This window comes from Elgaria multicarinata, chromosome 21 (assembly GCF_023053635.1).
Source record: "Elgaria multicarinata webbii isolate HBS135686 ecotype San Diego chromosome 21, rElgMul1.1.pri, whole genome shotgun sequence".
NCBI classification, from domain to species: Eukaryota; Metazoa; Chordata; class Lepidosauria; order Squamata; family Anguidae; genus Elgaria; species Elgaria multicarinata.
Genome location: NC_086191.1, coordinates 10,295,553 through 10,320,626, shown reverse-complemented (window position 1 = coordinate 10,320,626; position 25,074 = coordinate 10,295,553). Strand labels below are relative to the sequence as shown.

Below are 25,074 nucleotides of genomic sequence, written 5' to 3'. Positions count from 1 at the left end.
TTACCTGACGATTTAAAAGGCTGGAGGGGTTAGGGAAAGAGGGGGGCGGGGGGGGAAGGGGGGAAAGCCCTTTGAGGGGGGAAAATATTTTATTAAAAAAAAAAAGACAAATAAGAAAATAGTTTGGAATATTTTCTTACTGTAGAGAAGCATTGTACAGGAGAACCATGAGTATAAAATACTTGTGTGTGTCGTAGGAAAAAAAAAAGGGGGGGGGGAATTGCATGTCTGAAAATCTTTGAGTCGCTCCATTTAGTTCAAAACGGGGGGAAATTGTCGTCTCAAAATGGTGTTAAACACTTTAAAAAAGAGAGAGAGAGAGAGAGAGGGAGAGAGAGAGAGAAAAGAAAAGAGAAGTCCTTTTTAAAGAAAATAATAATAATGAAAAGCGTGCCCAGAAGTGTGACACTAGCTCTGCCATTTTATCTTTCTTTTGTTGAAAGACTAAAAACGACGTTTTTTAGACAATCAAATTCTAGGTAAGTGCGAAGAATTTGTGTTTTGTTTTTTAAGTTTTTGGTTTTGTTTTCTTACTGGTGTAGAAAATTACTGACTTTTTAAAAAAAAAAATCAAGGGGATGGGTGGGGGTGTTATTTTGTATTAACTGAGGAGACTGGCAGCGTTTCACCTGATCGCTGATGGAAGCCCAGGAAAAGAAGAAAAAAGCACTACGTTTGTTGCAAATATAGATACGAACTCTTTTTAGTCTGCATGGGGATAGGCCGTGTGGTTGCTGAGAAGAAATGCTGCTAATATATTTCCTTTTTACAAGAGCATATCTAAATAGACCATTGTTTTGATGTTAATCTTTGTAAATTATGTATTACCAATTTTAACATTGGATGTAATTGCATAAAAGGCCTGCATCTCAAATACTGAGAGATTCTAGTATTAAATGGAAAAAAAAACATGTTTCGTATTCAGCGGCTTTGGGGGTTTTCTTTCTTGCACGTGTACTCCGTACATATGCTCCACCTGTGTCTGTCAGCCTGGTCCCTATAGCCCTGATGTGTCAAACCTTAGTTCCTGGATCTGCATCCACTGACTCCATCCCTCTGGTGTTCCCCAAATGGTCACACACCCTTCCCCATCTCACTAGGTTGGTCTCCATCCGTCTGTTGTGTCGTCCCCGTCGTCGTCGTCCCCGTCCCCCCCCCGCTGTCCCCACCACTGATCATTTGCTAGTTTTTCTCACTTTTGTACAATTCTATCTCCGTTGTAAAACGTTGAAGGCGTACTTACAGGCTTTTAAGCTGAAGCATGCCGGTATTTCAGTTTCCCATAGGACCTTTTCTTCTGTCGCCCCTGGATTGTGGAACGGCCTGCCGGACGAGATTTGTAAAATTAACTCTCTCTGTGATTTTAAGGCAGCTTTGAAGACTCGCCTTTTCCGGCAGGCCTACCCAGACAATGCAAGGTCAAGATTTTTTTTAAGATGTGTTGATTCCTGTACTAATGTTGTTCCCCGCCTCGATCCAATGAGGAGAGGCGGGTAAGAAATTATTATTATTATTATTATTATTATTATTATTATTATTATTATTATTATTAACCCCCACACACTCCATTTTGCCTTTAGTCCTCTCACCATTGTCGTCTGTGCCACCCTCCACTGGAGCTCCTCCGAAACGGAAAGAGTTTTGATAGCCCTGCCCCCTGGTAAATCCTTGCCCTGGTTTTATCCCATTCTTTTCTTCCTTCCGTGGATGCCTTGTTAAAATTTTATTGATAGGACCAGGTACGGCATGGATCTGGAATATTACATTGTTTTTATAGTTCTGTGAACCTCTCCGAGAGCTTTGGCAATGGGCCGGTATAGAAATGAAAATAGTACTAATTACAGCAGCAATAAATGCAGCAGCTATTTGGCCATTTTCTAGGCTGCAGCCCTCTCAGCCTAGATCTGTATAGAAGTTTAAAGTTCTGGATTGGAAGGGGTGCATTTCCCCCTCCCCTTCTAATACTCATAAGCGCCCCATTTCACATGTTGGTGTGGCTCCTTTGAAACGGTTGGATCAGGGATTTGAAGACAGTTTTGGGTTTCGTTCTCCTCCTCGCACATGCTTAACCATGAACTCTTTTTATTTATGCAGTGCAGGACAAGGGTATTACAGACTAAATGAATTCAGCGCCACGTACAGGTAAGGGAGCAAGCTCGAGCAATAATCCTTGGTATGAAAATAAGTAGGGTGTAATACAGACAGGTGGCTGTTTTCCTCTGGGAAACTTTGGAGCAGGGATGAGGAACCTCTTTCAGAGAGCTTCCCAGGGGCCACATTCAAGTGGTGGGCGGGTGGGTGGCACCAAAAATGCAAAGAATACCTGCCTACTGGGGCTAAAATCTCTGACTGCCAGTAACTTAACCCTTAAGAGAGGCAATTCAACCTCTTGAGATATAAACTCTGTGCAAAAGCCAGGAAACTATCGAAGGATTGGTGGTTGGGGGATGGGAGATGAGGCCAGGGAAAGTGGGGGCACATTGGGACCTCAGGGGGGCCAGGTTTGGACCCCAAAGTCGCCCCATCCCCTCTGCTTTGGAGGGTAAGTGCTTCTCTGTTTGGCTGCAGAGGACCTGGTCAGGCAGTTGGGATTTACAGATGCCCAGAATGAAGTGCCAGAATAGTCCCGTACCACTTCACACTGCAAGTGTAGGATCCATATTTTTGAATGCTCTGTGCTTTTATTTGTTTAAATCCCTGTAAGTAGAAAACTAGCACAGTAAGGAGATGCTAGCTAGAACCTTCAGCCCCTGGTATTAGTTTTCCGCTTGCAGGAAGGGGGTTGTCTTTTTCGCGTTGGAAGCTTCCACAAAAGTATCCCCCACGCCTGCAGCCTGAAGGTCGCGCAGCCCATTCAAGCTCCTCATTCTTCTGCGTCCCTGTTATATAGACCAGGTCTCAAACGGAGCCATTGGGAGCTGCTACCGCTTTAAAACACCTTGGAAAAGGAGAACCAGATTGGTCAGTTTGGGGAAGCGAGAGCAGCTCAACTCTGGGCACGTCAAGAGATGTACCACTAGGAGAGCTCTTTGCCGAGATGTTTACTTTGATTCTGTCTATATAAATAGTGGTGTGTGTGTGTGTGTGAGAGAGAGAGAGAGAGAGAGAGTATGTGTATCCATCTGGGAACCAAATTTTCTAGTAAAGCGTGGGGCATGCCAGCTGGATTGAGAAACTTCCTGTTTCTAAGAAACCGCTGTTGGTGTTCAGTTGTTCTAAGGTTGGCCCGACAGCGTGAGTCTTACTTAGTGGTGCCATGACAGACAAGCCCCCAGCATGCCTTGTGACTTGGCAAGAGGATTCTGGGACCGGCGACCCTTGAGCTGTGTGGCAACAGCACTTGTCTCTGGGATTCCCCTGCAGCCACCCCTTTGGGTCTGAACAATGACCAACCCTAAGGAGTTGTTGCAATCGAGGTTAAGAAGCAGAAGGTGGGTTGGCTTTTTACCCCAGCGAAAGGCAGGTGAGAGGAGAGCCTGGTACCGCAATGATGGGCAGGTCCTTGGTTCAACTCCCACTTGGTCCCACTAGATGGCTGTAGGTACAAATTACAGTTCTCTCAGCCTCTTCCTCTTCCTCTTCCTCTGCAATATGGATGCAATAATATTGTCCTGTCTTTCAAAGTTATTGTATAGATTCCAAACTAATGGAAATGGGGTGCTTTAAACCCTGAAAATGTGCGACCTGAATGCCAAGCGTTGTTGCATGATTGATCAGCTCTGTAATTTGGCTTGAGTTTGCAGTGAGGGTATCATTTTCATTATATTTAGGATCACCAATAATATAATCATTTAGCTGGGTCATATAAGCCGGCTTAGCCTCCATGGTGCAGCTGTAACGTCTCACCTCCATCCATCTTTTATTTTAATGTTAAGAGTGGCAGCCTTTCCAATAGACAGCTTGCAAGGGAAAGAGCGGCGGACAGAGAAGGAACCTGTTCCAAGGGACTCCTGTTGGGAGAGATCAAAGAACAGCTACCTAAAACAGTTCAAGAATTCGCTAGCCAGGTAACTCGCAAACAGGGCCCCTGGGGTTCCTCTCCAGTGTCTGGTAGTCAGAGAGTCGTTCCATATAGCAGTCGTGGCTAAGCCAGACATAAACCACTCTTTCTCTTGTGTATTTCTCTTGAGCCTTTTAAGAAACCAACCAACCCTAAGCTCATGCCCACTCTAGTGACATTACTCATGCTGCGTGACAGGCTTCCCCCAACCTGCTGCTGTCCAGGTATTTTGGACTACAACTCCCAGCATTCCTGACCATTGGCCATGCTGGTTGAGGCTTATGGAAGTGATAGTCTAAAATGTCAGGAGGGCAGAAAGCTGTTGTATACTTTGCAGGGTGTGTAGAAAAGCTTCCTTTTGGCTTACTGTTGATTTCACCGGAGGGCCTCCAATTAAATTGCTTCCCTGTTTACATTCAAGTTTATCTTCCCCCTAAACCCTTTTCCATGCCATCATTGTCCTGTTTGATTTCCTTTCTGGATTTTAAAAGAAAACAAAACACCCAACTTCTTTCGCCTGTTCTAGCGAAGAAAATAAGTCATGCTGTTCATGCTTTTATTTGCCCTCTAACTGCCTCTTCCCCAAGTTTACAGAGAGGGGTGTGTGTTAAAAGTGTGTATTTATTTTTATTTCTTTATTACATTTCTGTACTGTCCATGAGTTGGAAGCTCCGTCATTTTGAAAAGGTGCTTTTTAATAGATGATCACAAGCGTAGGGTGACAGTCTGGTCTTTATGCATCGATATAATTTATTCATGTCAATACATTAGTCTTCCTACCCAATCTTGGGAGTGACTTGACATTTACATGGTTACAAAGGGTAGATGGGGACAAAATGACACCTGGTGTAGAGGAAGTAGACAGGGTTTTTTCCCCTCTCCTCTCATATTGCTAGAACCCAGTGGGGTCATCCCATTAAACCCATTGGTGGAAAATTCAGGGCAGATAAAAGGAAAGACTTTTTCACACAGCACAGAGTTAAAACTATGGATTTTGCTGCCGCAAGACGTAGTGAAGGCCACCGATTTGGATGGCTTTAAAAGACAAATTCCTGGAGGAGACGGCTAGTCCTGGTGGCTCTGTGCTACCTCCAGTATCACAGGCATTCTGCCTATGTACCCCAGTTGCTGGGGAACATGGGCGGGAGGGTGCTGTTGCACTCCTGTCCTGATTGTGGGTTTCCTGTGGATAGCTGCTTGGCCACTATGTGAACAGAGTGCTGGATTAAATGGACCCTTGATCTGACCCAGCAGGTCTCTCCTTATGTTAAAGAAATCTGCTAGTGGTAGATGGCTTTTAACCTGTTGGTTGTTTTATTGTGGTTTTAATTTTTGTGAACCGCCCAGAGAGCTTCGGCTATTGGGCGGTATGAAAATGTAATAAATAAATAAATTATTACGGTATTTCTTCGATTCTAAGACGCCATCGATTGCAAGACGCGCACTAATTTCAGTACCACCAACAGAAAAAAAGCTTTGATTCTAAGAAATAGTAAACGCACCCGCGATTCTAAGACGCACCCCGTTTTTAGAGATGTTTATATGGGGGGAAAAGTGTGTCTTCGAATTGAAGAAATACGGTAGGTCTCCTAGGTCAGGCGTGGGAAGGAGGTAGAGCTCTAGATATTTGGGAGTTTGGCTCGCAGCATTCCTGACCATTGTCCATACTGGCAGGAGTTGAAATCCAAACCATCTGGGGATCTGCCTTCTGCCGCCCCCCCAAATTTAGGGAGTACATAATTATAGTGGGAATTAAATTAGACTCCTTCGGGGAAGCGGCGGACAGCCTCTTGGAGAGCAGGCAATTCTCCACGTCTGCTTTTGGGAGCGATTGGCTGAATTGCTGGAAACGGATTGGAAGACCAGAACAATGGTTCGGATAGAGAAGCAGTACTGTTTCTTCTGGGGTCTCTCTGAGCTTCTGTGAGCCTAGCATGGCCTGGCAGTGAATTGTACCTGGCTGGGATGAGAGAGGGCCAAGTTTTCACTCAGCCACAGAATCTCACGGGGGTGACTTTGAGCCAGGGCTACCACACAGGGTTGCCCGGAGGCTAAAATGGCAGGAGAGGGAGATCTCTTTGGAGAGCGGAAGGGAGGTGATCACTCCTTCGAAGTGCAAGCCCAGCTGGTGAGTGTGAAGAAGAAGAGCGTAGCCCTTTGAGAAACAAGGAGGAGTTGGTGTTCTGCAAGGAACCCGGAGACTTGAGCCATTCAATCTCACAAGACGCTGCTTCTTGGCTTACTTTTTTACAGCCTTTTATTTTCCCTCCGTTTGCATATTCTCCCTAGAGAGCGGAGGGTGCTGACATCAGAGGGCTGCTGTTCATACCATGACTTGGGGGCGGGGTGTGGTATTGGTGAAATGGAGGGTGGGGGGAAGAGAAAGAGGTCTCCGGGAACAGCCATTCCAGATGGGTCCTGGTCGCTTCGGAGGTGACGTCAACGGTGCTTCGGAGGGTGTGTGCGCGTAGCGAGCAGCAGTGTCGAGACAGAAGCAGGAAAGGTGGAATATATATATATATACACATATCTGCAATATACACACGTGAGGGAGAACAACCTTTAGGCGTGGGGAGTGGGCACACAATTGCAGAGAGCGGCACAAGTGGTCATGTGTGTGAGACTGGTAATGGGGAGGGGGTCTGCATCGGCCAAGTCAGGCTAAGGACATTCAAGCGGGGCGGGCGGGCAGTTTGAAAGAATGAAACCATGAGGCAGCAGGAAGCCCACCTTCGCAGGAACCGTGCCCCGGTGGCAGGCCGTGACCTCGGCTCTGATATCAGGGGAGTTCTTAGGACAGGCGTGAGGTCAAGAACAGGTAACACTTGTGCACACGCGCTCTTCTCTCCCTCTTCGTGTTCACGTATTTTGTTGAAGCTCCTGTCACGGTGTGGGGTGGCTGTGGGGTTTGTCTTCTGCGGCCTCTTCTCTTACGGCTGCGGCGGCTGCTTAGCTCCGTGTCGCTCGTCCCTGCGTCTCACAGGATTAGAGAGGTGTAGCCGACGGGAACGAGGCCTCTGCGGTCTCCTTGGCAGCACTGGATCCAATCCTCGTCCACCGTGTCCAGGACCTGCAGGATGTCACCTTTCCGGAAGCTCAGGTGGTCGGTCCCGCTCCCCGCGTGGTCACAGAGCGCGCGCACGGCCCTGGGTAGAGAGACAGACGGACACCCGGACTGAGCGGTGAGCTCTTGGGGCTTACATACACGCAATGGGCAATATCCATGAGTCCTGATTGGAACTCAAAGGCTCTAGTTCTTACTCAAGTAGTAAACTTAGGTCTGGGCTGTACCACTTCAGCATGATGTAACAGGATGCACCTCAAGGCACAATCAATAGCCCCAGGCAGCTACTTGACGTTGAGTAGCAGGGAAATAGTTTTGTTCAGTCGAGAACTTGATCGTGCTCTTTGGCCGCATCTGTACTCCAAAAGTGTTACAGCCTCAACAGAGAGTTACAATGGCTACACATGCAGCAGAATGAGGTGGTACAGTCCTGAATGGCTTATAATACTTTGGCAGGGGCAGGAGAGAGGAAGAATTGTATTTTGAGTGCTCCCCTACATTAAAATGAAACAGAAAACACTCAAACCTCCCCCTTCAATATAAATTGAGCGCAGCAAGGGCAAGCTGGGCACAACCCTTTTCCCCTGATGTGCTAGATTTCTACTTGTGAGCAGGTTGTCTTCTTTTATTTTTTTTACACAGAGAAAGGACGGGGAAGAACCAGGTTACGCCCTCCACCCTGAGCTCTCTGGAAGGAGGGTGGCATAAAAATGTACTGAATAGTTAACTTCCTTGAAGTAAGCATATACATTTGCTGGGATGCTAAGATATTTGACTTCATGGCAGTGAGTGTGCCTCTGCTTTCCCCCTCAATAGTAGCAACGAGAGAATCTTTCTACATCCAACACTGCAGTTTTGACCAGTATTCCCCCCTCTAGTTCTGATACGAGCGCTGTTGCTTACGTAGCTAAAAAAATGTGGTTGCAGAATGTGGGTTGATTCTTCAGCAGTGGGGCGGGAGAATTGAAATAGAGTCGTTGGAAAAGGGCATGGCTGGCAGGAACCCTGAACAGGGCTACTGTACGCTGCAACGTTTTGTTACGGATCCAGCTTGTACGTTGCTAATACCCAACCAGCCCAGGGCTCAGAGAGAGGCCAGCTTACCTGTATGCCTGCAGCGGATCTGGCGGGCCGTTGTGTTCCCATGACTCCTCCTGCCAGCTCTTCTCTGCCGGCGACGTCTTCATCACTAGTGCCAGGACATTCATGGTGGGGGGCAGCCAGCTCGATGGACGTCTGCTAGTTGGGGACAGTGGCAGGGAGGGAGAGAATATGACACCATCATGGTTTTGGAGCAGAGAGAAGGGAAGTCTTGTCATTTCAAAACACCAGCTGGTTTAGAAAAGGCCCATTAAAAAATACCACTTAGAAATAACGTTCAAGCAACTCTGTCCACAGCTTGGGGCAATCAGGTCTGTCAAACTATTTCCTTTGGCCTCTCCAAAATCCACTGATGGGTTTTTTTAGGCCAGGGGTGGGTGACATGTTTGGCCTTCCAGATCAGCCCATGGTGAGGGGATGATGGGAGTTGTAGGCCAAAACATCTGGAGGGCCACACGTTGCCCACCCCTATTGGGGATGACCTCCAAGCTTTCATATAGAGACACAGTCACACATAGAGAGCCAGACAGACAGCGATAGACTTAAATTTACGGAGTATAACTAAATCATATACTGGAGCGAGAGATCCCTGTTGCAATGACTCTTGGGATGGGATGGCCTCGAATGGGCGATGAAGACCCATTGGGTTTAGCAAAGGCCTACTCTGGCGGAGAAGAAAACCTCTAGCGCTGGTTTGTTGATACGGATCCACACAGCTGCCTGCCTTTTTTGGACTCTAGTTGGGGCGTGGCTGAGGGGACCACGGCGATGAGCATCTGCCCTCCATAACTGACCCCTGCACTGCCAGTTGCAACCACAGGATCGCTGCCCGACCTCCATGTAAATGCCTTCCAGCCCACCGCCTCCCGACGCGGCCGCTGCCGTGCTCTTGACAGCTCTTCCCGTTAAGACGTTTCCTAACTCAGCCCTGTTTCCGGCCGTTCCCATCCACTTACCTGTATTTGGGCCCAAACAAATCAGGCTCGTTGGAAGCTCCGGGGCAATTTGCTCCGAACAGCCACCCCAGCCGCTGCCCCTTCCTGCTTCCGGGAGTGTCCCCGCCATCGGGGGTCCCGTCCGCCTCCTGGGCACCCGCCGGGCCGGATTTTCCAGCGCTGGGTGGGGTCGTCTCAGGCTGCCTTGCCGCTCCACCATCAGGCAAGCTCCCGGGGGCCCCGCTGGAGGGTGCCTGCTTTGGCGCTCCCGCGTGGCTTTCTCCGGGCCTGGGTGTCTGGGGGCACGTGTCGGGGTTTGCTGCAGCTTCGCCTGCCCCGCTGTGGCCCTCCTTTACGGCTTCCCCCAGAGCCAGCCGCAGCTTGGTCCAGTGGGTAGAAGAGAAACCCTCCTGCCCAGAGGCGTTGGTGTGGGCCCCTGCCGGCTGGCTGAGTTGCTCCCACCAGCTCCGTGGCTTCTCTTCGGCCTCCCCCTTCTCGGCTTGGGCACGGGGCTCCGGCTTGAGGGAGGCCTCACGGCCTCGCAGTGTGTAGGTCAGGCGATCCCCCCACTGGAGAAGTCTCTGGTGCAGAGGGACCCCCTCTTGGGGCTGGTGGAGCGGGCTGGATTGGGCCACGGGGCCCTCCGCCTGCCCAGCTAGAGGAACTTGGCGCCTCGGGAAATCCGGGCGGCTGGGCTCAGCGGCTTTCCGGGAACCGGCAGGCGGCTCCGTCGGCGTGGCGGCCTGACTGGCCATCGGCCGGGCGTCGAGGGGCAAGTGGTGGTGTTCGAACAAAAGGTCCAGCTGGAAGGTCAGCATGGATAGTGGTTGGAGCAGCAGCAGCAGCTCCTCGGACCAGCGGCGGCAAAAGCCTTGGCTAAGCACCAGGAAGGCAGTGGGAAAGTACAGCGCCGAGATCAGCTCTGTGGGGGAAACAAGGCAGGGACAGGTCAGAAACCCCCCGGAGAAATGCAGCGGAGGCTCTGGGTTTCAGTCAGGACCGTCCGAGGAGTTTCAGCTTTAGAATTCTGACCGAAACCCGGAGTGGATTCACTGCCCCACTGACATCGGAGCCATCCGCTGCCACCGGTGAAATCTTAAGCCTAGGCAGCGTGCCTCCAGGAGACCCCGAAGGATCCCCTGCCCAGGAAGCGGCCCTCCCCCCGGGGGCACCCCAAACATACCCGAGTTCCGCTGCAGCTGGGCGAACCACTGTTCTAACTGCTTCATGCTAAAGAGGACAGAAGGAGAGGGAGGGGCTGAACACGCTAACCCCAGTGGAGCCCCCACGCCCACGCTGCTTCCCAAGGCTGGGATGGGTTCTTTCCTGACACGGGCTGCGATCCATCAGGGATGAATGGTTGGGGACAGGGCTACGCCTTCTCTCTCTCCCTCTGCCGCCTCCTTTTCTGACTTGCCCCCTTGCCTCTCTCCCTCTTTCCGCCATCCTTTTCTTTCTCTGCTACCCCTTCCTCTCTCGCACCCCCTTTCCTCCCTCCCTCTTTCCGCCACCCCCTTTCCTCTCTCTGCCGCCCCCTTTCTCTCCTACACCCCCGTTTTCTCTCTCCCCCCCCCCTCCTCCCTGCCCTTTGAAATTAGGCTGCGTGAAATTAGTCCGTGCAGCCCAAGCGCCACAGGTCACCTCTTCCACCTCATTGTGTCTACTCACTTCAAGAGGCCCAGGATGAAAGCGTGGAAGCGCTGCTGGTTGCTACGGAGCGGTGCCAGCCGTGAGACGCGCCAGTACAGGGCGTTCAGGGATCGGGCGTGGGGGCCTGGCGAGAGAAGGGTGGATAGAGACATTGAGCAGCAGCGGCAGCCACCTCTTCCACTCCGCGCACCCCCTTTATGAAGGTCTTGCGGCAGGGAGCAAACACCGTGCCCCAGACATTTCTTTTGTTGCTTTTTTATTATTTAACTGATAACTGGGTTTATATATATAATATCAGCTGCCTTGAGCAGTTCTAAAAAAGCAGGATGGGATAAAATAAAATACTCCACCACGTAGAGCCCCTCATACATTTGCAGGACAACACTTCATGCATCTGTTAAGCTGGGCTCCTGTCATCAGCAGTATGCTAGCGTTGGATCCAGGCTTAGCCATACTTTTGAGTAGACCCATTAAAATCAATATGTGACTTAAATTAGTCATGGCTACACTAAGCACCACTGATTTCGGTGGGTTTCCCTTAAGTATGGCTAAGCCTGGTTCCATCCCCTAGTCTTTTAAGTTGCCCTAAAGACTCTTGTAATATGTGTCTACTTGGAAGTAATTTCCATTGTTTTCGATGGAACTTCCAGGAATGTATCTGTGTATGGAATTGCAGCCTTAGTTGTGTTAAGAAAAAGGAGGGTTATCTTGGGATCTCTTTTTCATTTTGTTTCTTAAATGTAAGCTCCTAGTCCTTAAGGTGGAGGAGATAGCCTTGAGATTGCTCAGGTGGGATAGTTGTATTTGGTGCATCATGGAGCTTGTTGTCCCATGTCGGGGCCACCAGAAACCAAGCCAATTATGTAACTAGAAGCGGAGAAAAGACATTTTTCAAACCGGCACTAATTCTGCCCCTCTTTCCACACGCACCACCTCCCCTTCCTGCCCACTTACCGGGTTTGGCGGAGGCTTCCACCACGCTCCATGGGGAACTTGGCCTCTGGCCTGTGATGACATCCTTCTGAAAGGGCTTCAGGCCGTCGCTCACCAGGGCACGGAGCGCTGGGCACAAGGTGCTTAGGACCAGGTAGCCCACGTCCGGGCTGAGCCGGCTGTCTCCCAGCTGGGCCTACGCAGGAGAAAGAAACAGGCCGCGTCAGCTATTGGCAGCTTGGAAAAAGCAAACCACCACCTCTTCCCTTCGCTAATTGGTAATTAGCGTGTCCTAATTAGTTCCCTCCCCCCCCCAACGCCGCCACCTCACTGCAGCAGGAGAAGCAGCGCTACAATGCGCTCCTCCTTCCTTGGCTTCCTGCCCAGCATTCGAGGGAGCCGTTTATCCGCCAGAGCTAAGCACCCATGTTTGCATAAACCACAAATTCTCCAGATTGTGCAGAGGGTAGGGAGACACCCTCACGGGCAATTTGGGATTGCCTTTCTAGTGTACCGTGGTATTATTATTACTTTAATTGGTTAAACAGACATGCCCGTGTGGGTGTACATGATTCTTCTCTCCATTTTATCTTGACTTTCAACCCTGTGAGGAAGGCCAGGCGGAGAGTCAGTGACTGGCCCAAAGTCACCCAGAGACCTTCAGGGCCGAGCAGGGAGTAGAAACCAGATCTTCCGAGTCCCAGTCCAACACACTCGGACCCCAACATCACACTGGCTCTCTTCTTTTTGTTTCTTTTTTTAAAAAAATCATGTACGTTTTATTGCTTTGGTCGTAATGTTCTAAAGGTATTTATTGTTTTATACTGTATTTAAATTGGTTTTTATATTTCATTGCATCGCTTTGAGACCCTGGAATGTCGATCAGTATAGAAGCAGCTTAAGGGCGCAATCTTATCCGGACGCCCATCGGTCTCCAAACTCTGCATTTTTGCTAGATGGGTGTTTTTGCCCATCTAGCTAGGGCTCTGCGGAGGGGGCGGGAAGGAGGGGGGGTAGCTCGTATCCCCACTTTCCCCACCCACAGAGCTTCCCCCTGTTTCATCATCTCCGAGGTTGCTTTGGCGACCTTGGAGAGGCAGCTGGCGCGAAAGGGGAGCGGGCGGGGAGCCTCGGACTCCTGGCTCCGAGATGGGAGCATTATCTCCTACCTCGGATCCAAGAATCCGAACTATCCTATGCTCTCCCCTCCGACGCGGTTTGGGCCCATAGGAGTGCTCTCCCCATAAATAAATAAATAAATTCCAGAGAAGTCCTCAGGGTCAGGATGGGAGGCAAAATTCCAAAAACGGACGCATATTTTAGCTGGAAGATCTTTTAAAAGAGTAAAGTCTCAGGAGAGGTGTTTCAGCCTTTTAGGTGCGGGGGAATAAAAGCAAGAAAACTGCCAAAGTATTAGTGCTTCAGGGAAATGGAGTGGGGCCAGGGGAAGGGGGATGTTGCCCTTTGGAGACCACCCCCCAGGGGGCAAATTGGGGAGGGAGAAAACCCAGGCCTGATGTTCAGCACCCTCCCTGGGCTTAGTGTCAGACTAAGCCCAGGGAGACTTATGTTTGAATCCCAGCTCACTGGGTAAACTGGGCCATACACACAGACACTCAGCCAAGCCTACCTCTCAAGGTAGGTATAAAACAGTAGGGGAAGAGACATGTACATACCCTCCCCTCTCCGGCTCCTTGGAGGAAGGGGAAGGATACAAATATTATGTCCCCAAAAAAGAAATGTGGTAAACAAACCTTCTGGACGAGGTTTCTAGCAGTGCTGAAGTGGGCCACAATCTTGTCCACGGAGGCGCTGACTGCCACGAGCAACGCTAGAAGGAAGCAGAAAGCAAGGACAAGGTTTCAGGGGTGGGAGGGGGGCACTTGGCTTGTCCCTTGGGAAAACGGCCAACGGGCTGTCCGCTGACGGGAGACGCCAGTCTTCTAGGGAGCAAGGGTCCCGCCCGCCCGCCCTCAAGCACGGCTCTCCAGATGTTTTGGCCTTCAACTCCCCTCAGCCCCAACCTGCATAGCCAATAGTCAGGAATCCTGGGAGTTGTCCTCCAAAACATCTGGAAAGGTACCATGTTCAGTAGCCACTGGTGGACCCGTCTAGCGGAGTCCATCATCACCTTGTGGCAGTGAGTTCCATACATTGATTCGGTTCCTCCTGCTCCTCCCTCTGGAGACTGACTCTGGACTAAGCCCGGGGCTGGCGTCAAAGGTTGGTGTGCTTGGGCACCCGCCGAGGGTCCACACCCCACTGGTAAGAGCCCCCTGAACATGCTCCTCCTCTTCGCCCCGGCAACCTGCTTTCTTCGCCTGCCTCTCACTCCGGCCTAAGTGGTGGTGGTGTGAAGGAGGGCCGGGAGATGCCGCTGCCTCCTCATTGGTCGGCTCCCTGCCTGTCAAGCAAGCTAGTGGGAGCTATGACGAGAAAGAGGAGGAGCAGCTAGTGACCATGGCGGTGAGACGGTCGACTCACTGAAGGAGGGGACCATTGAGGGTGTCTTGCCCCAAGGCTGTCCAAAACCTGCATCTGCCCCTGGCTAAGACACTCCAAATATCACCCACCCACCCCATCTGCTCAGTGCTGCCTGGGGATTGAAACAATGACAAGCCCCTTTTCTCCAGTGGCCCCTGGTGGCCGGAGATGGGATTGCTTGGGGGACAGACTTTCACAGGGGAGGTGCCACTGAATAGAAGGCCCTGTTTCTTCCATGACAACTGAGGGAATCCTGGGCCAGTCATTTCGTCAAGAGGGTTGCAGTGAAATTTAAAATAGTGGGGAAGGCGAAACCCATGCCCTAACCTTCTTGGAGGAAGGTTGGGGGTGCCAGTAAATAAATCCACATGGAAGGCTGGTAATTATGAAAATAACGTTGGGGATCAGAGAGGAAACTCTCTGTGCCTCTCTCAAATGCTCCCCCTCAATGCAGAGGGGTTTCCATGGAAACCCCCATCTCTTTGGCTGTCCTTCAGGTTTGAAAGAATGAAAGGTACAAAGCGAACCGCCAGTCGCCATGGAAATGAACAAGGCCCAGGTGGGAGTTGGAGAAAGTTCCCAGATACTGAAGGATTTTGGGAGGGTCTGCGGTTCTCCTCATCTTCCTCCGTCTAACCTGTCCCCACAGGCTGGGAGCTTTCAGCCTCAACAGTTCCATCTCATGGATATATCCAGAAGGCACAGGCAAACACGAAAAAGGCCAGCTGAGGCCCAGGGCATCCATTCCGAATCGGGGGGGGGGGGGGGGAGAGGCTTTTCCTGTATTTTCAAGGTTCAAATTCTTGACCACCCAAAAACAGAACAAGACACCCCCCCCCAAAAAACCCACAGTTCACTAATGTATTACCCTCCCTGCATGCAGAAATCTAGTGTATCAAGGAGAAACGTTTGGCCCAGGATTCTCCCTGGCCTGCCGCTTTTCTGTGTGCAGCAATCAGGGCGCCTTGCACCTACTCTAGAGTAAAATGAAAGAAAGAAAAAGACATGGCTGCCAGACACAGTCATGTCTGTTTCGGCCCTGTGACAAGTCAAAAGGTGAAGTCGTCAACCCCCTTTCCCAACATGGATATTTTACCTTTCTTTTGCTCTCTCAACTGTGCGGAGACGTGGTCGGCATCTGCCCTCCGTGGACACCCTGCGCTTGGGACACCGTTAAAGGATTGAGAATGACGGACTGGGAAGAGAAAGGAGAGAACAGAAATTAACATAAGGTAACCAGCTTGCTTCTCTGTGGACACCAGAGAATGTACTTTGCCTCTGGTTTATCTGATCTCTCTCTCTCACACACACACACACACACATGAATATCCTATTTCTTTTTCTTTGTATTTTTACCTGCACTATTTCTTGGTCTGAGGACAATTAAAACAAGAACAACAATCCAATACAAAGTCAAACTGATGCACCCGTTGAAAGGGCAGGTCCGGGGCTTTAAATAAACTGCTCGCCTACGGTGACCAGGATGGCCTCCAAGTGACTCCCTGGGAAGGGAGAGTCCTCTTTCTTTCCTTTCCCCAATCAGAGGCAGCGTGGACCTTTGACTACTGGTTGCTAGCGGGGTGGGCACGAAAGCCTTAAACCCAGCCTTCCCCAGCCTGTCGCCCTCCAGATATTTGAGCCTTCAACTCCCAGCAGCCCCAGCCTGCCTGGCCAATGGTAAGGAATGCTGGGATTTGTAGTCCAAAACCTCTGAACTGCTCCAGGTTGGGGGAGAAACTGGTTTAACTCCTGTCAGCAGAATAACGACCGACCGGGGTGGGGCTTACGTTGCTCGGGAACTCCCGACTCCGTGGCTCCCATACTTCCCCAGGACACTCTCCTGGCCCCCGCTGGTCCAGCCCGGCTGTCCAGGGCCCTCCGGGCTCCAATCGGCAGCTCGGGCACCTGGCAGGGCGGGAAAGCTAAGGTGGGGAAGGTTCTGCTGTGGGGGAAGAAGGGGGAGAAGAGCACGGCCAGGTCGGGGCTGTCGAGGAAAGGCAAAGCGCTCCTGGCAGGAGGGGAGTAGGCCCCGATGGGCGAGAGGCGGATGGGGAAGAAGAGCTCCTCAGGCGAGAGCGTGCCGGAAACCTGCCCCGGCCGGCCGGCCAGCAAGCAGACCTCTTCGCAGGACAAGGTCTTGAGCCGGGGGCAGAAGGCCTGGCGCGTCGGGTCAGGGGAGGTCAACTCCACGCTCTCCAAGCTGGGGCAGAGAGAGGAGGGGCGCTGGGGCTCGGTGGCCTGAGTGTCCACCACGGAGAAATGGACCAGAAGGGGCTGGAAATGCGGAGGCCGGGCAGAGGCCGGGGGGAGAGCATTGACTGCAGGCAGCGTGGTGGTAGCAGTGGTGGTGGGGCAGGGGAACGCAGAAGGGAGAGAAGCCATACCGGAGCAAGGGCAGCGGGCACAGAGAGAAGGATGGACAGACGGACACAATGTCAGGGAGACAGAAGTGGAAGGAGCACAGCGGAAGGGGCAACAGACCAAGCCAGACCAGCCGCATGGGTGGATGTCAGCAGGAGAGGTGTCCAGGTGAAGAAGCCAGAATGAGGAGGAAGGGGGTTGGGGGGGCAAGGAAGGAGGGGAGGGGGAAGAGAGAATATGAAAAGAGAATGTTAATTCCCGAAGTCGCACAACAAACAAACAATGAACATGAGACACACACAAAACTACTGGAAACGAACACCCATCCATCCCACCGCTGACACCTGCTTTGCACAAGCTCATTTGATCACAACGTCAAACATTCCCACAGGCGCTTGGCGTTGCACAGACAGATTCAGGGGCTGAGACTAAGCCCGGCTCAAGTTGAGCCTCGGCTTAACGATGGGGAAGGAGAGATGGGTCAACTGATTGCAAAAGAGAGGATCCTGTCCCTTTAAGGGTGGTGTAGAAGAGGGAATTATGGGAGATGGATGTGGGGTGAGGGTGGTGCGTACCCCTTTCCTTAGTCACTCCATCTGAAGAATATGGGTCACTGCTAATAATATTTTGCATTCAAACTGCTTTATCGGTGTCATTCCTTACAACACCCCTGTAGGGTAGGCTGGGGTTACTGCCCACCATATTACGAAGCTGACCCATTTGATTCTGTTACTGTTCAGCTTTGGGAGACTTTGCTCTTTCCGTCTGATGGTGCGAACTAGTCCTATGCTTCCAAATGCAGCGGCTTCCTTATTGCTGTGTTGTAATTTTTAAATGCTTGGCCTTGTTTTATCGGTTTAATTGCAGATTATGCATCCATCTTGCTGTGACGCCTCCTCGTAGATCCTTATGGTTCAAAAGGCAAGACAGAAGTATTTTCAATAAATAGATCAGACGGTTAAGGCTGCTGAGCATATTCATGATGGAGGCGAAATTAGAACCCAGAGCTTCTTGGTTCACACAACTCCCACATTTGGCCACCATGCTACTTTCAGTCTCTCTAGGGTATGGGAAGCCCCTGGCCCTACACGTGTTATTGGACTCCAGTTCCCATCAACCTTGGCCAGCCTAGCTAAAGGAATTCCTGTGGAACTCCCTGCCTCTGGAGGTCAGGCAGGCGCCAACCTTGTCCTCCTTTCGGCGTCTCCTGAAAACATCTTTATTCCAAGAAGCCTTTCCTTAATATGCAGCCTTTGCTTCTTTTAAATTTTGTTTTAACTGTTTTATTCTGTTTTTATTTTCATTTTACCTTGTACACCGCTCCGAAATTTTTCATTGGGGAGCGGTATATAAATATTCTAAATAATAAATAAGATGTGACTAGTCATTCATCAACATCTGGGGGGCTACAGGTTCTCCAGCCCTGCAGATGTAGGCAGACGGCAGATTTCCAGATGTTTTGGACTTCAACTCCCAGGAGCTCCTGCCAGCATGGCCAATGGTCAGGCACGCTGGGAATTGAAGTCCAAAACATCTAGCGATTAACTTCCTGCCCACCCCTTGCTCTAGGGAATTAGCAATGCAATCCTACACATGTTTACTCATGAATAAACTTCACGGAGCTTAATAACGTGTCTTTCCTCCTAGGGAAGCACATACAGGATTGCAGCTTCGACGGCTGGGTCTGACTGCAGGCAAAGGAGTCGTCCTCAAGCCATTTTTTTCTAGAAATCCCCCCAATACAGGAACAGGATGCAACCGATCCACTGAGACGGTTTTTACATCGATGCAGCGGTGTGTCCCAGGCAGGATTTGGGGGCAGAGGAAGAATGAGCCGGAGGCCCAGGCATACAACGGCAACGTTACCTAACCGCACCACTGCCCCGACGTGTCTCTTGGTGAGTTTACATTACCTTAAATTTTTTAAAAAACCAGTTCCTCCCTTCTCCGAGCCAGGAAAGACAGATGTGTACTGTTCCAGGGTTTCTCCCACCCACCTGACCTCTCGTCTGTTTAGAAACTGAGGAAGGACGGGTGCAAAAGGGTCCAATTTCTTTGCATAAAATCAAGAGAGAGAAAACACTCAGGACTACCAAAGAGAAACTTGTTCTTTGCTTCCTGCTTCCTCATATAAGCAGGGCATTGGGGAAGGAAAGGAGCCGTTTCCCCAGCTCTGATTGGCAACCAAGTTAACCAATCAGAGCAAATACACCTCTCTCTCTTTCTCTCTCTCTCGCTCTCTCTTTTGCAGTCAACGTGATTCAAGGTGTGTGTTAAGAACCTGGAGAGAGGAGAGGAAGGCATTAGCCAAAACTCACATTTCATTTGATCCACCGTCACCTTGAGTTTGAAAAGATTTGGCAGGTTTTGAAACAAAACCCTGCAACACCTGTTTGGGCAGACAGGAACGTTGGAGACAGGCAGTATTTGATTGATTGGGGCAGGGGGGGATCCAGAGAGCTGAAGGTGATTTGAAAGAGAGATTGCTGCTTGTGATGTATAACTCTTGTGTTTAGATGTTCGCTAGGGCGGCCAGATACAAAAGAATCAGGCTCTTGCACCTTTAACAGTTGTGCAGAAGAAGGAATTTCAAAAGGTATTTTACATCTGGACACTGTATTCATAATACAGGTGGTTAAAAAGGCAGAGTAAAATGCAGGAAGAAGACTCCATTTGTTTGCAAGCAAAGAACCTATAGTAATAAATCCAGCGTTTCTGGTGGCCAGTTTTTCAAAGTATTAGAAAACGCAGCCTTCCAGTCCAAAGACAGCATGGTGCAGTGGTTAAAGTGCTGCATTTAGCCATGAAGAGTCCAAACCCTGCTTAGTTCTCAATCCTGACTTTCTTTCAAGGAGGATGTACATGAGGAAAGAGAACCATCCATTATCCCCACAACAACCTTGTGAGGTAGTTTAAACAGTGTGTGTGTGTGTGAGAGAGAGAGAGAAATTGTCCCAGCTTCATCCACTAGACTTCATGGCTGAAGGGGGATTTGAACTGAGGACTCTCCAGGCCAAGCTTAACATTCTGTCTGCAACACGGTCTTTATGAGGCTTTTAACGTGCCACTTTACCGAGGTTTCTCCATCTGGATTCTTCGTGGGATAAAGATCCAGTCCTCTCTATATGTTTTCCCCTGGGGTTTTCCTTCTCTGCCTTTCTTTATGTTCCATTGCATAACCTCTAGGCACAGTGGAATTGCGCGACTGTACTAGGGTTTCATTCCGCCATTCTCAGATATACCAGATATATATTTATTTTTAAAAAACACCACTAAAATTGTTGCAAAGAACAGGAGAGGCCCTGGAGAAGAAGGACATCATGTAAAGCACCCTCAAACTACTGCGAGTGAAGAATCACGAGCGTACAATAAAGGCCTTGTGTAGAAAGGCTCTTTTTCACAACCTTTTTCACAAAGGAGTGTGACCACAAAAAAAGGAGGGGGGAGTCTAGACCAGAAACAGCAGCAAGAGCAGGAAGGGGAAAGGATCGCATGCAAAGAGCAACAACAGGAGACAAGATGAGACGTGGCAGTGGAATGAGGGGGGATGCGGGGAGATCGCTCAGGTATCCCTCACTGTCCAAGCATCCCCGATTTGAACTGAGGCTGTGACGTTTAGTCGGTTAATCCACTTTAAACAAGGGTGGGCAGCGTGTGGTCCTCCAGGTGTTCTGGCCTACAGCTCCCATCCGCCCTAGCCAGCATAGCCAGTAGTGAAGGATCATGGGATCTGTAGGCCAAAAACCTCCGGAGGGCCGCACGTTGCCCACCCCTGATTTAAAACCTAATTGGTTAAAGAATCAGAGAGTTGGAGGGGGAGCTTGTAGGTGTCGCCTACTCCAGGGATGAGGACCCTTCCAGCCCGCGGAGGCCTCAGAAAAGGCTCCTGCTTGAAGCGCCACCCCCTCAGACACGGGTGAGAGTGACTGAGGTGTGACCTTGAGGCTGTTGGCTAAGTCAGCTTCACTCCTCCCTCAGTTTCCCCAATCGGGGAAGGGGAGCAGCGAGCAAAACCAACTTGGCCCTCAACTAGCTGCTCAAGGAGACGTGTCCCGTTACGTCTCTGTGTCTGCATGCATGTGCAGGGCTGGCGTCGAGGGTAGGCATGTCCGGCACCTGCCAAGGGCCCACTCCCCGACAGGGCCCCATGGACTCGGTCCTCCTCTTCCCCCTTGCAACCTGCTTGTTCGCCTGCCGCTCGCTCCGGCCCAGGCGATGGCGGTGGTGTGAAGAAGGAGCAGCAGAAGCCCCGGGAGACTTGCTCGCTGCCAGTCAAGCAAATGGTAGCAAGGCTGAGAAAAGGCTGAGGAGCACGAGCAGCTGCTGGCAACGTTTTGTCGTTGGGTTGTTCGTGTTCAACAACCCATTGTTAAACCATAGTGCAGGGTTCACACATAACAATGGACGATTCAACAAGAACCCATGCTCAGGGTTGCCATTACGTGCAAACCAGGGGCTTATCTTACTACCGCTGTCTAGAGCAGCCTCTCTCCCCGCCCCACAGCCCGGGCCAGCCCCATCCTTGCCAGAAGACCAAGTGATGCCTGCTCCAATGCCCATTGCCTCCCTCGCCATCCCATAATCCAATCACCCCTCCTCAGTTTGATCCAGTCTTCCAAAAACCGCGATTCCACCCAGAAAGGGAGAGAAAGTAGAAGTTACCCTATCATGTAAGGTTGCCAACTTATCAGAAACAACTGTGCTCCTGACTTGTCCCTCTTCCGCCTTTGTTAGCAGCACGGTCTAAAATCAGAACGGATGAAGCGATTCCCAGCATGGAGGTGAGCGTTATTCCCCCCGCCGATGCCTGCAAACTGAGCCGCTGTCCAGAGGCACCGGAGCGTGTGTGTGTGTGTGTGTTTTCAAAAAAGGTTTGCAACCCTCCTCCCATAAGGTAAGGCGGGGGAAGTTATTTTGAACGCCATTGATAAAGGATGGCTCAATCCACTGGGAAGTTCTGGCTCTGTGTAGGTGAGGTTTGCTCTGGACTGCCCGGCACGGGTGAATGTCTCGGTGGACCAGAACCTGCGCCGATGAACGGCAAGGGGCAAAATCCCATCCAGTTGCCAGTGTAGCAACGGTTTGGCTCAGGGAGGAAAAACAGGGAACACTCTAGAGCAGCCTTCCTCAACCTGGGGCGCTCCAGATGTGTTGGACTACAACTCCCAGAATGCCCCAGCCAGGCTGGGGCATTCTGGGAGATGCAGTCCAACACATCTGGAGCGCCCCAGGTTGAGGAAGGCTGCTCTAGAGTCAAAAATCATAAGAGGGCTGTGGAAAGCAAAACCGCCACACACACAAAGAAAACTTTGCTTACTTACAAGTGGACTTTGGGCAGATATGGGGAGAATGACCATTTTGAAGGGAAGCAATACAGATGGCCATCTAAAGGGGGGGGGGTGAAGACCGTGGGGTGTGCTGCTGCCTGCTTTCAGGTACCAGTTGCTGAGGCTGTGCTCCCCACAGCTGGGGGTGGGTGGGGAGCATCTAGGGCTTACCCTCTTGAAAACGCCTGCCTCCCCTCTCCTCTCTCCCTGGCATCCACGGGTCCCTCCTCCCGTTTGGTGTGCCCTGTAAGCTTCTGCCGGAGGCCTTCCGCTCCGCCCCTCCGTCCTCTCCTTCTTCGAAGCCCCCTTCCACAATAGGCTGCAACCCAGGCCGGGGCGTCTTCCTCCGGGGCTGAAGTTCCTTCGGGGCCCAGAAATGCCCAATGGCCGGCGGCTCCGGGTCATTCTCTGCCAGAGTGTCGCCCTCCGGCCTCCCTTTCCCTGAATAGGCGCACTGAAGGGGTTGGGTGGCTGGCTGGCCTTTCTGCTTGCGGCAGCGCAGTTCTTTGAACGTGGTCACCCCTCTTTGGAGGCAGCCGGTGGAGTTCGCTGGCTCGGATGATGAGGCCGGGGGCCGGGTGGTCTCCTGCCCAGGCGCGCTCCCCCACGTGAGCTCGTGGCAAGGAGGCAACTCCGTGTCGGGGGAAAAGACGATCAGCCAGTCGCTTTGGTCCTTCCTTGTCTGCAGCGTGGGCGGCATGGACACCGCCTTCTTCCGCTTTTGTGCTAGCTCGTGGAAGGAAGTGATGTTCTTCCGGGCAGCGTCGTCCTGGCGGGATGGGACTGGGGGTGCTGACTCTGGGGTCGGCTTGCCCGCTTCTTGGCGCCTCAACCCCTGAAGACCCCTCTTGGTTCTGGGGGGCACAGGGGGAGGCACGCTTGCCCTCTTAGGCCTCGGAGGAGGGGCCTGGTTCGAATTGACGTCCACTTGCCCCGAGGAGGAGAGACTTCCAGGTCCGGCTTCCTGGGCCACCAAGGCGTTGCTGTTCGAATCCAGTTCTGGGCCAACATGCAGCACCGGCACGGCTGGGGGTGCCCTGCAGGGACGGACGGGGGGCGGTGGGAGCTGCGGAGCTGGGCAGGAGCCAGCGAGGGGCGCTTCATCCGGGCTTTGTGTGCCAGGAGAAGCGCTGTCAGATGCAGACTCCAACGAGCTACTGCTGCACAAGCTATCGGGGCTGTCCCAGACCCGGGAAGCGGGGCGTTCCCCCCTTCGGACGTTGAGATTAGAACCCAGCTCTTTGCGGTCGGCCAGAGAGGGGACGTGATGGGCATCTTCCAAGGGGACGATGTTGGGCTGATTCTCAGGACTCTGGGCCTCCTCGGCAGGGAACTCTTTGCAGTACACGGAGACGGGCGAGTCGTCCAGGCTGAGGTCCGAGCAGCTGCTCACGGACAAGGAGGCAGGATCTGAAGGGGACCCGGCCTCCTCCTCTTCTTCCTCCTCCTCCTCTTCCTCCTGCTTCAGAACTGGGCAATTGGGCAAGAGGGTCTGCGTCTGCAGGCCCTCTTTGACCCCCGATTGCAAAGGGTGAGAATCGCAACACCGGCACGGCAGGGACGGGTTGTTGGAATTGGCGTCCACCACCAGCTCGGGGCCTCCGCCGCAGTCCTGGCAACCGGTCTGCTCTCTCGGTGGCGCCAAGGTGTTCGCGTCTTCCCGGAGCTCCGGGTGGCGAGAGAGGTGGAGCCCCAGGGAGACATGCTGCAAGTGAATGTGGTTCAGGTTGCAGAGCAAACCTTTCTTTGGGGACTGCATGGCGTCGGAGCACGAGAGGAAAAACGGGGCGGGGCCCAGCCGGTCCGTCAGCTCCGCACAGATCTCACCTGCCAGGGTGGCTTAGAGGAATCCAATTCCCTGTGAGAGGCCAAAACCAGCTCCTGAGAGTGGAGGGGTGGGGTGGGGAATCCAGGATGGGGGAAAGGGAAAACAAGGAGAGAACGTCATCATATAAGGGAGAACAGCGGGGGCGGCTGCGGTTGTTTTGTACATAGAATCATGGAATAGTAGAGTTGGAAGGGGCCCGCAAGGCCATCGAGTCCAACCCCCCGCTCAATGCAGGAATCCACCCTAAAGCATCCCTGACAGATGCTTGTCCAGCTGCCTCTTGAAGGCCTCTAGTGTGGGAGAGCCCACCACCTCCCTAGGTGACTGGTTCCAGTCGTACTGCTCTAACAGTCAGGAAGTTTTTCCTGATGTCCAGCACCGTTGTGTTTAACTCATCCTTTGATTCTTTACAGTTTGCCGCTCTGGGAATATTTTATAGAAGTAGGAACTGCAACAGAATGTTGCAGCATGGCTTGCTGCTATTCAGTCTTGCCGTACTCCATGCGATGCCCCCCTCCCACTGGTTTTAATCCTCACTCCAAAACAGTCAGTCAGTATTATGTGCCCACAGAACCTGCTCGGTCCTCTTTGGGGCTCTTTTGGGTCTTCTGTCCCCTATTTTTTCTACTTCTGTAAACCTTGGGTTCCCCCAAGGCTCTTGGGCCTGGTTGGTGCCGTTTTGGTTACATAAACATCGGCACTCACAACCTGAACATTGGAAATAAAGGGAGTAATGAGGGTTGAAAGGCAGCACCCTAATTCCAGCCCCTGCGGCCCCCAAATAAATATAGAAGGTCCACCGTGAAAGCCAGAGGAGATGGAGGGGAGTTAGGAGGATCAGAGAAATTCTTGGTGGGTTGAGAGATCTTTTAAGAGCTATCGCAAGACATCTCACCATATTTAACTTAAGGAACTCACTGCCACAAGATGTGCTGGTGGTCAAGATTCCTTTTGCATGGCCATCTTTTCAGAGGCGGGTTGAAACTGCCCTCTTAAGACGGCCTATTCGCAGACAGGCTGCTGCGCCTGTTCTGATGCTGGCTATGAGGAGGCAATCCTTGCCTCAAACCCAGCTTGGAGGCCAGGGGTTTTAAGAATGTGAAGAGGAGCTTTGCTGGATCAGACCAATGGTACATTTAATCCCAAATCCTGCCTCCAACCGTAGACAACCAGATACCTCTGGGAAGCCCACAAGCCAAGCACGGGGACAATTCCCATTCAGAGGTAGACTGCGTCAAGACATGGAAGCTCTTTTCAGCGGATCACGGCTAAGAGCTGTCAGTAGACCTGCCCTGTGTGGGGGAGGGAATAATTCTAGACAAACTGCGTCCTGATCCCCTGCGGCACAGCAGATGGTCGAAAAGATGGGTCTTTGCATCCATCTTCTCTCA

At 51.6% G+C, this 25,074-nt stretch overlaps 2 protein-coding genes across 3 annotated transcripts in view; both read right to left on the bottom strand.

The window, feature by feature from the left end:
* Window positions 1-6,604: 6,604 nt before the first annotated feature.
* On the bottom strand, window positions 6,605-23,755 carry RUSC1 (RUN and SH3 domain containing 1). Of its 2 annotated transcripts, XM_063145768.1 has the most exons (10): window positions 22,027-23,755; window positions 15,955-16,485; window positions 15,264-15,362; window positions 13,438-13,514; window positions 11,705-11,879; window positions 10,769-10,874; window positions 10,284-10,330; window positions 9,122-10,022; window positions 8,169-8,300; window positions 6,605-7,146 (listed from the first exon to the last, which is right to left on the bottom strand). In XM_063145768.1, exons 1-10 carry the CDS (start codon window positions 23,612-23,614, stop codon window positions 6,978-6,980), a joined length of 3,825 nt encoding a protein of 1,274 aa, XP_063001838.1. In that variant the 5' UTR covers window positions 23,615-23,755; the 3' UTR covers window positions 6,605-6,977. The 2 variants fall into 2 exon arrangements, with proteins under 2 accessions (XP_063001838.1, XP_063001837.1); XM_063145767.1 differs by lacking the exon at window positions 15,955-16,485.
* Window positions 10,670-25,074, bottom strand: part of FDPS (farnesyl diphosphate synthase) — a 96,588-nt gene continuing 82,183 nt past the window's right edge. The window contains exon 10 of the transcript XR_010026379.1: window positions 10,670-10,681. The gene's annotated coding sequence lies outside the window, so the exon portion shown is untranslated. The remainder of the gene's footprint in view (window positions 10,682-25,074) is intronic.

Excerpts from the sequence above, each read along its gene's own strand:
- RUSC1 (XM_063145768.1), bottom strand. The coding sequence starts at position 23,614 with ATGCAGTCCCCAAAGAAAGGTTTGCTCTGCAACCTGAACCACATTCAC. Across the intron at positions 10,331-10,768 it reads TTCATCCTGGGCCTCTTGAA|CATGAAGCAGTTAGAACAGT; the intron begins GTGAGTAGACAC and ends TGTCCTCTTTAG. Across the intron at positions 10,023-10,283 it reads CCAGCTGCAGCGGAACTCGG|AGCTGATCTCGGCGCTGTAC; the intron begins GTATGTTTGGGG and ends TTTCCCCCACAG.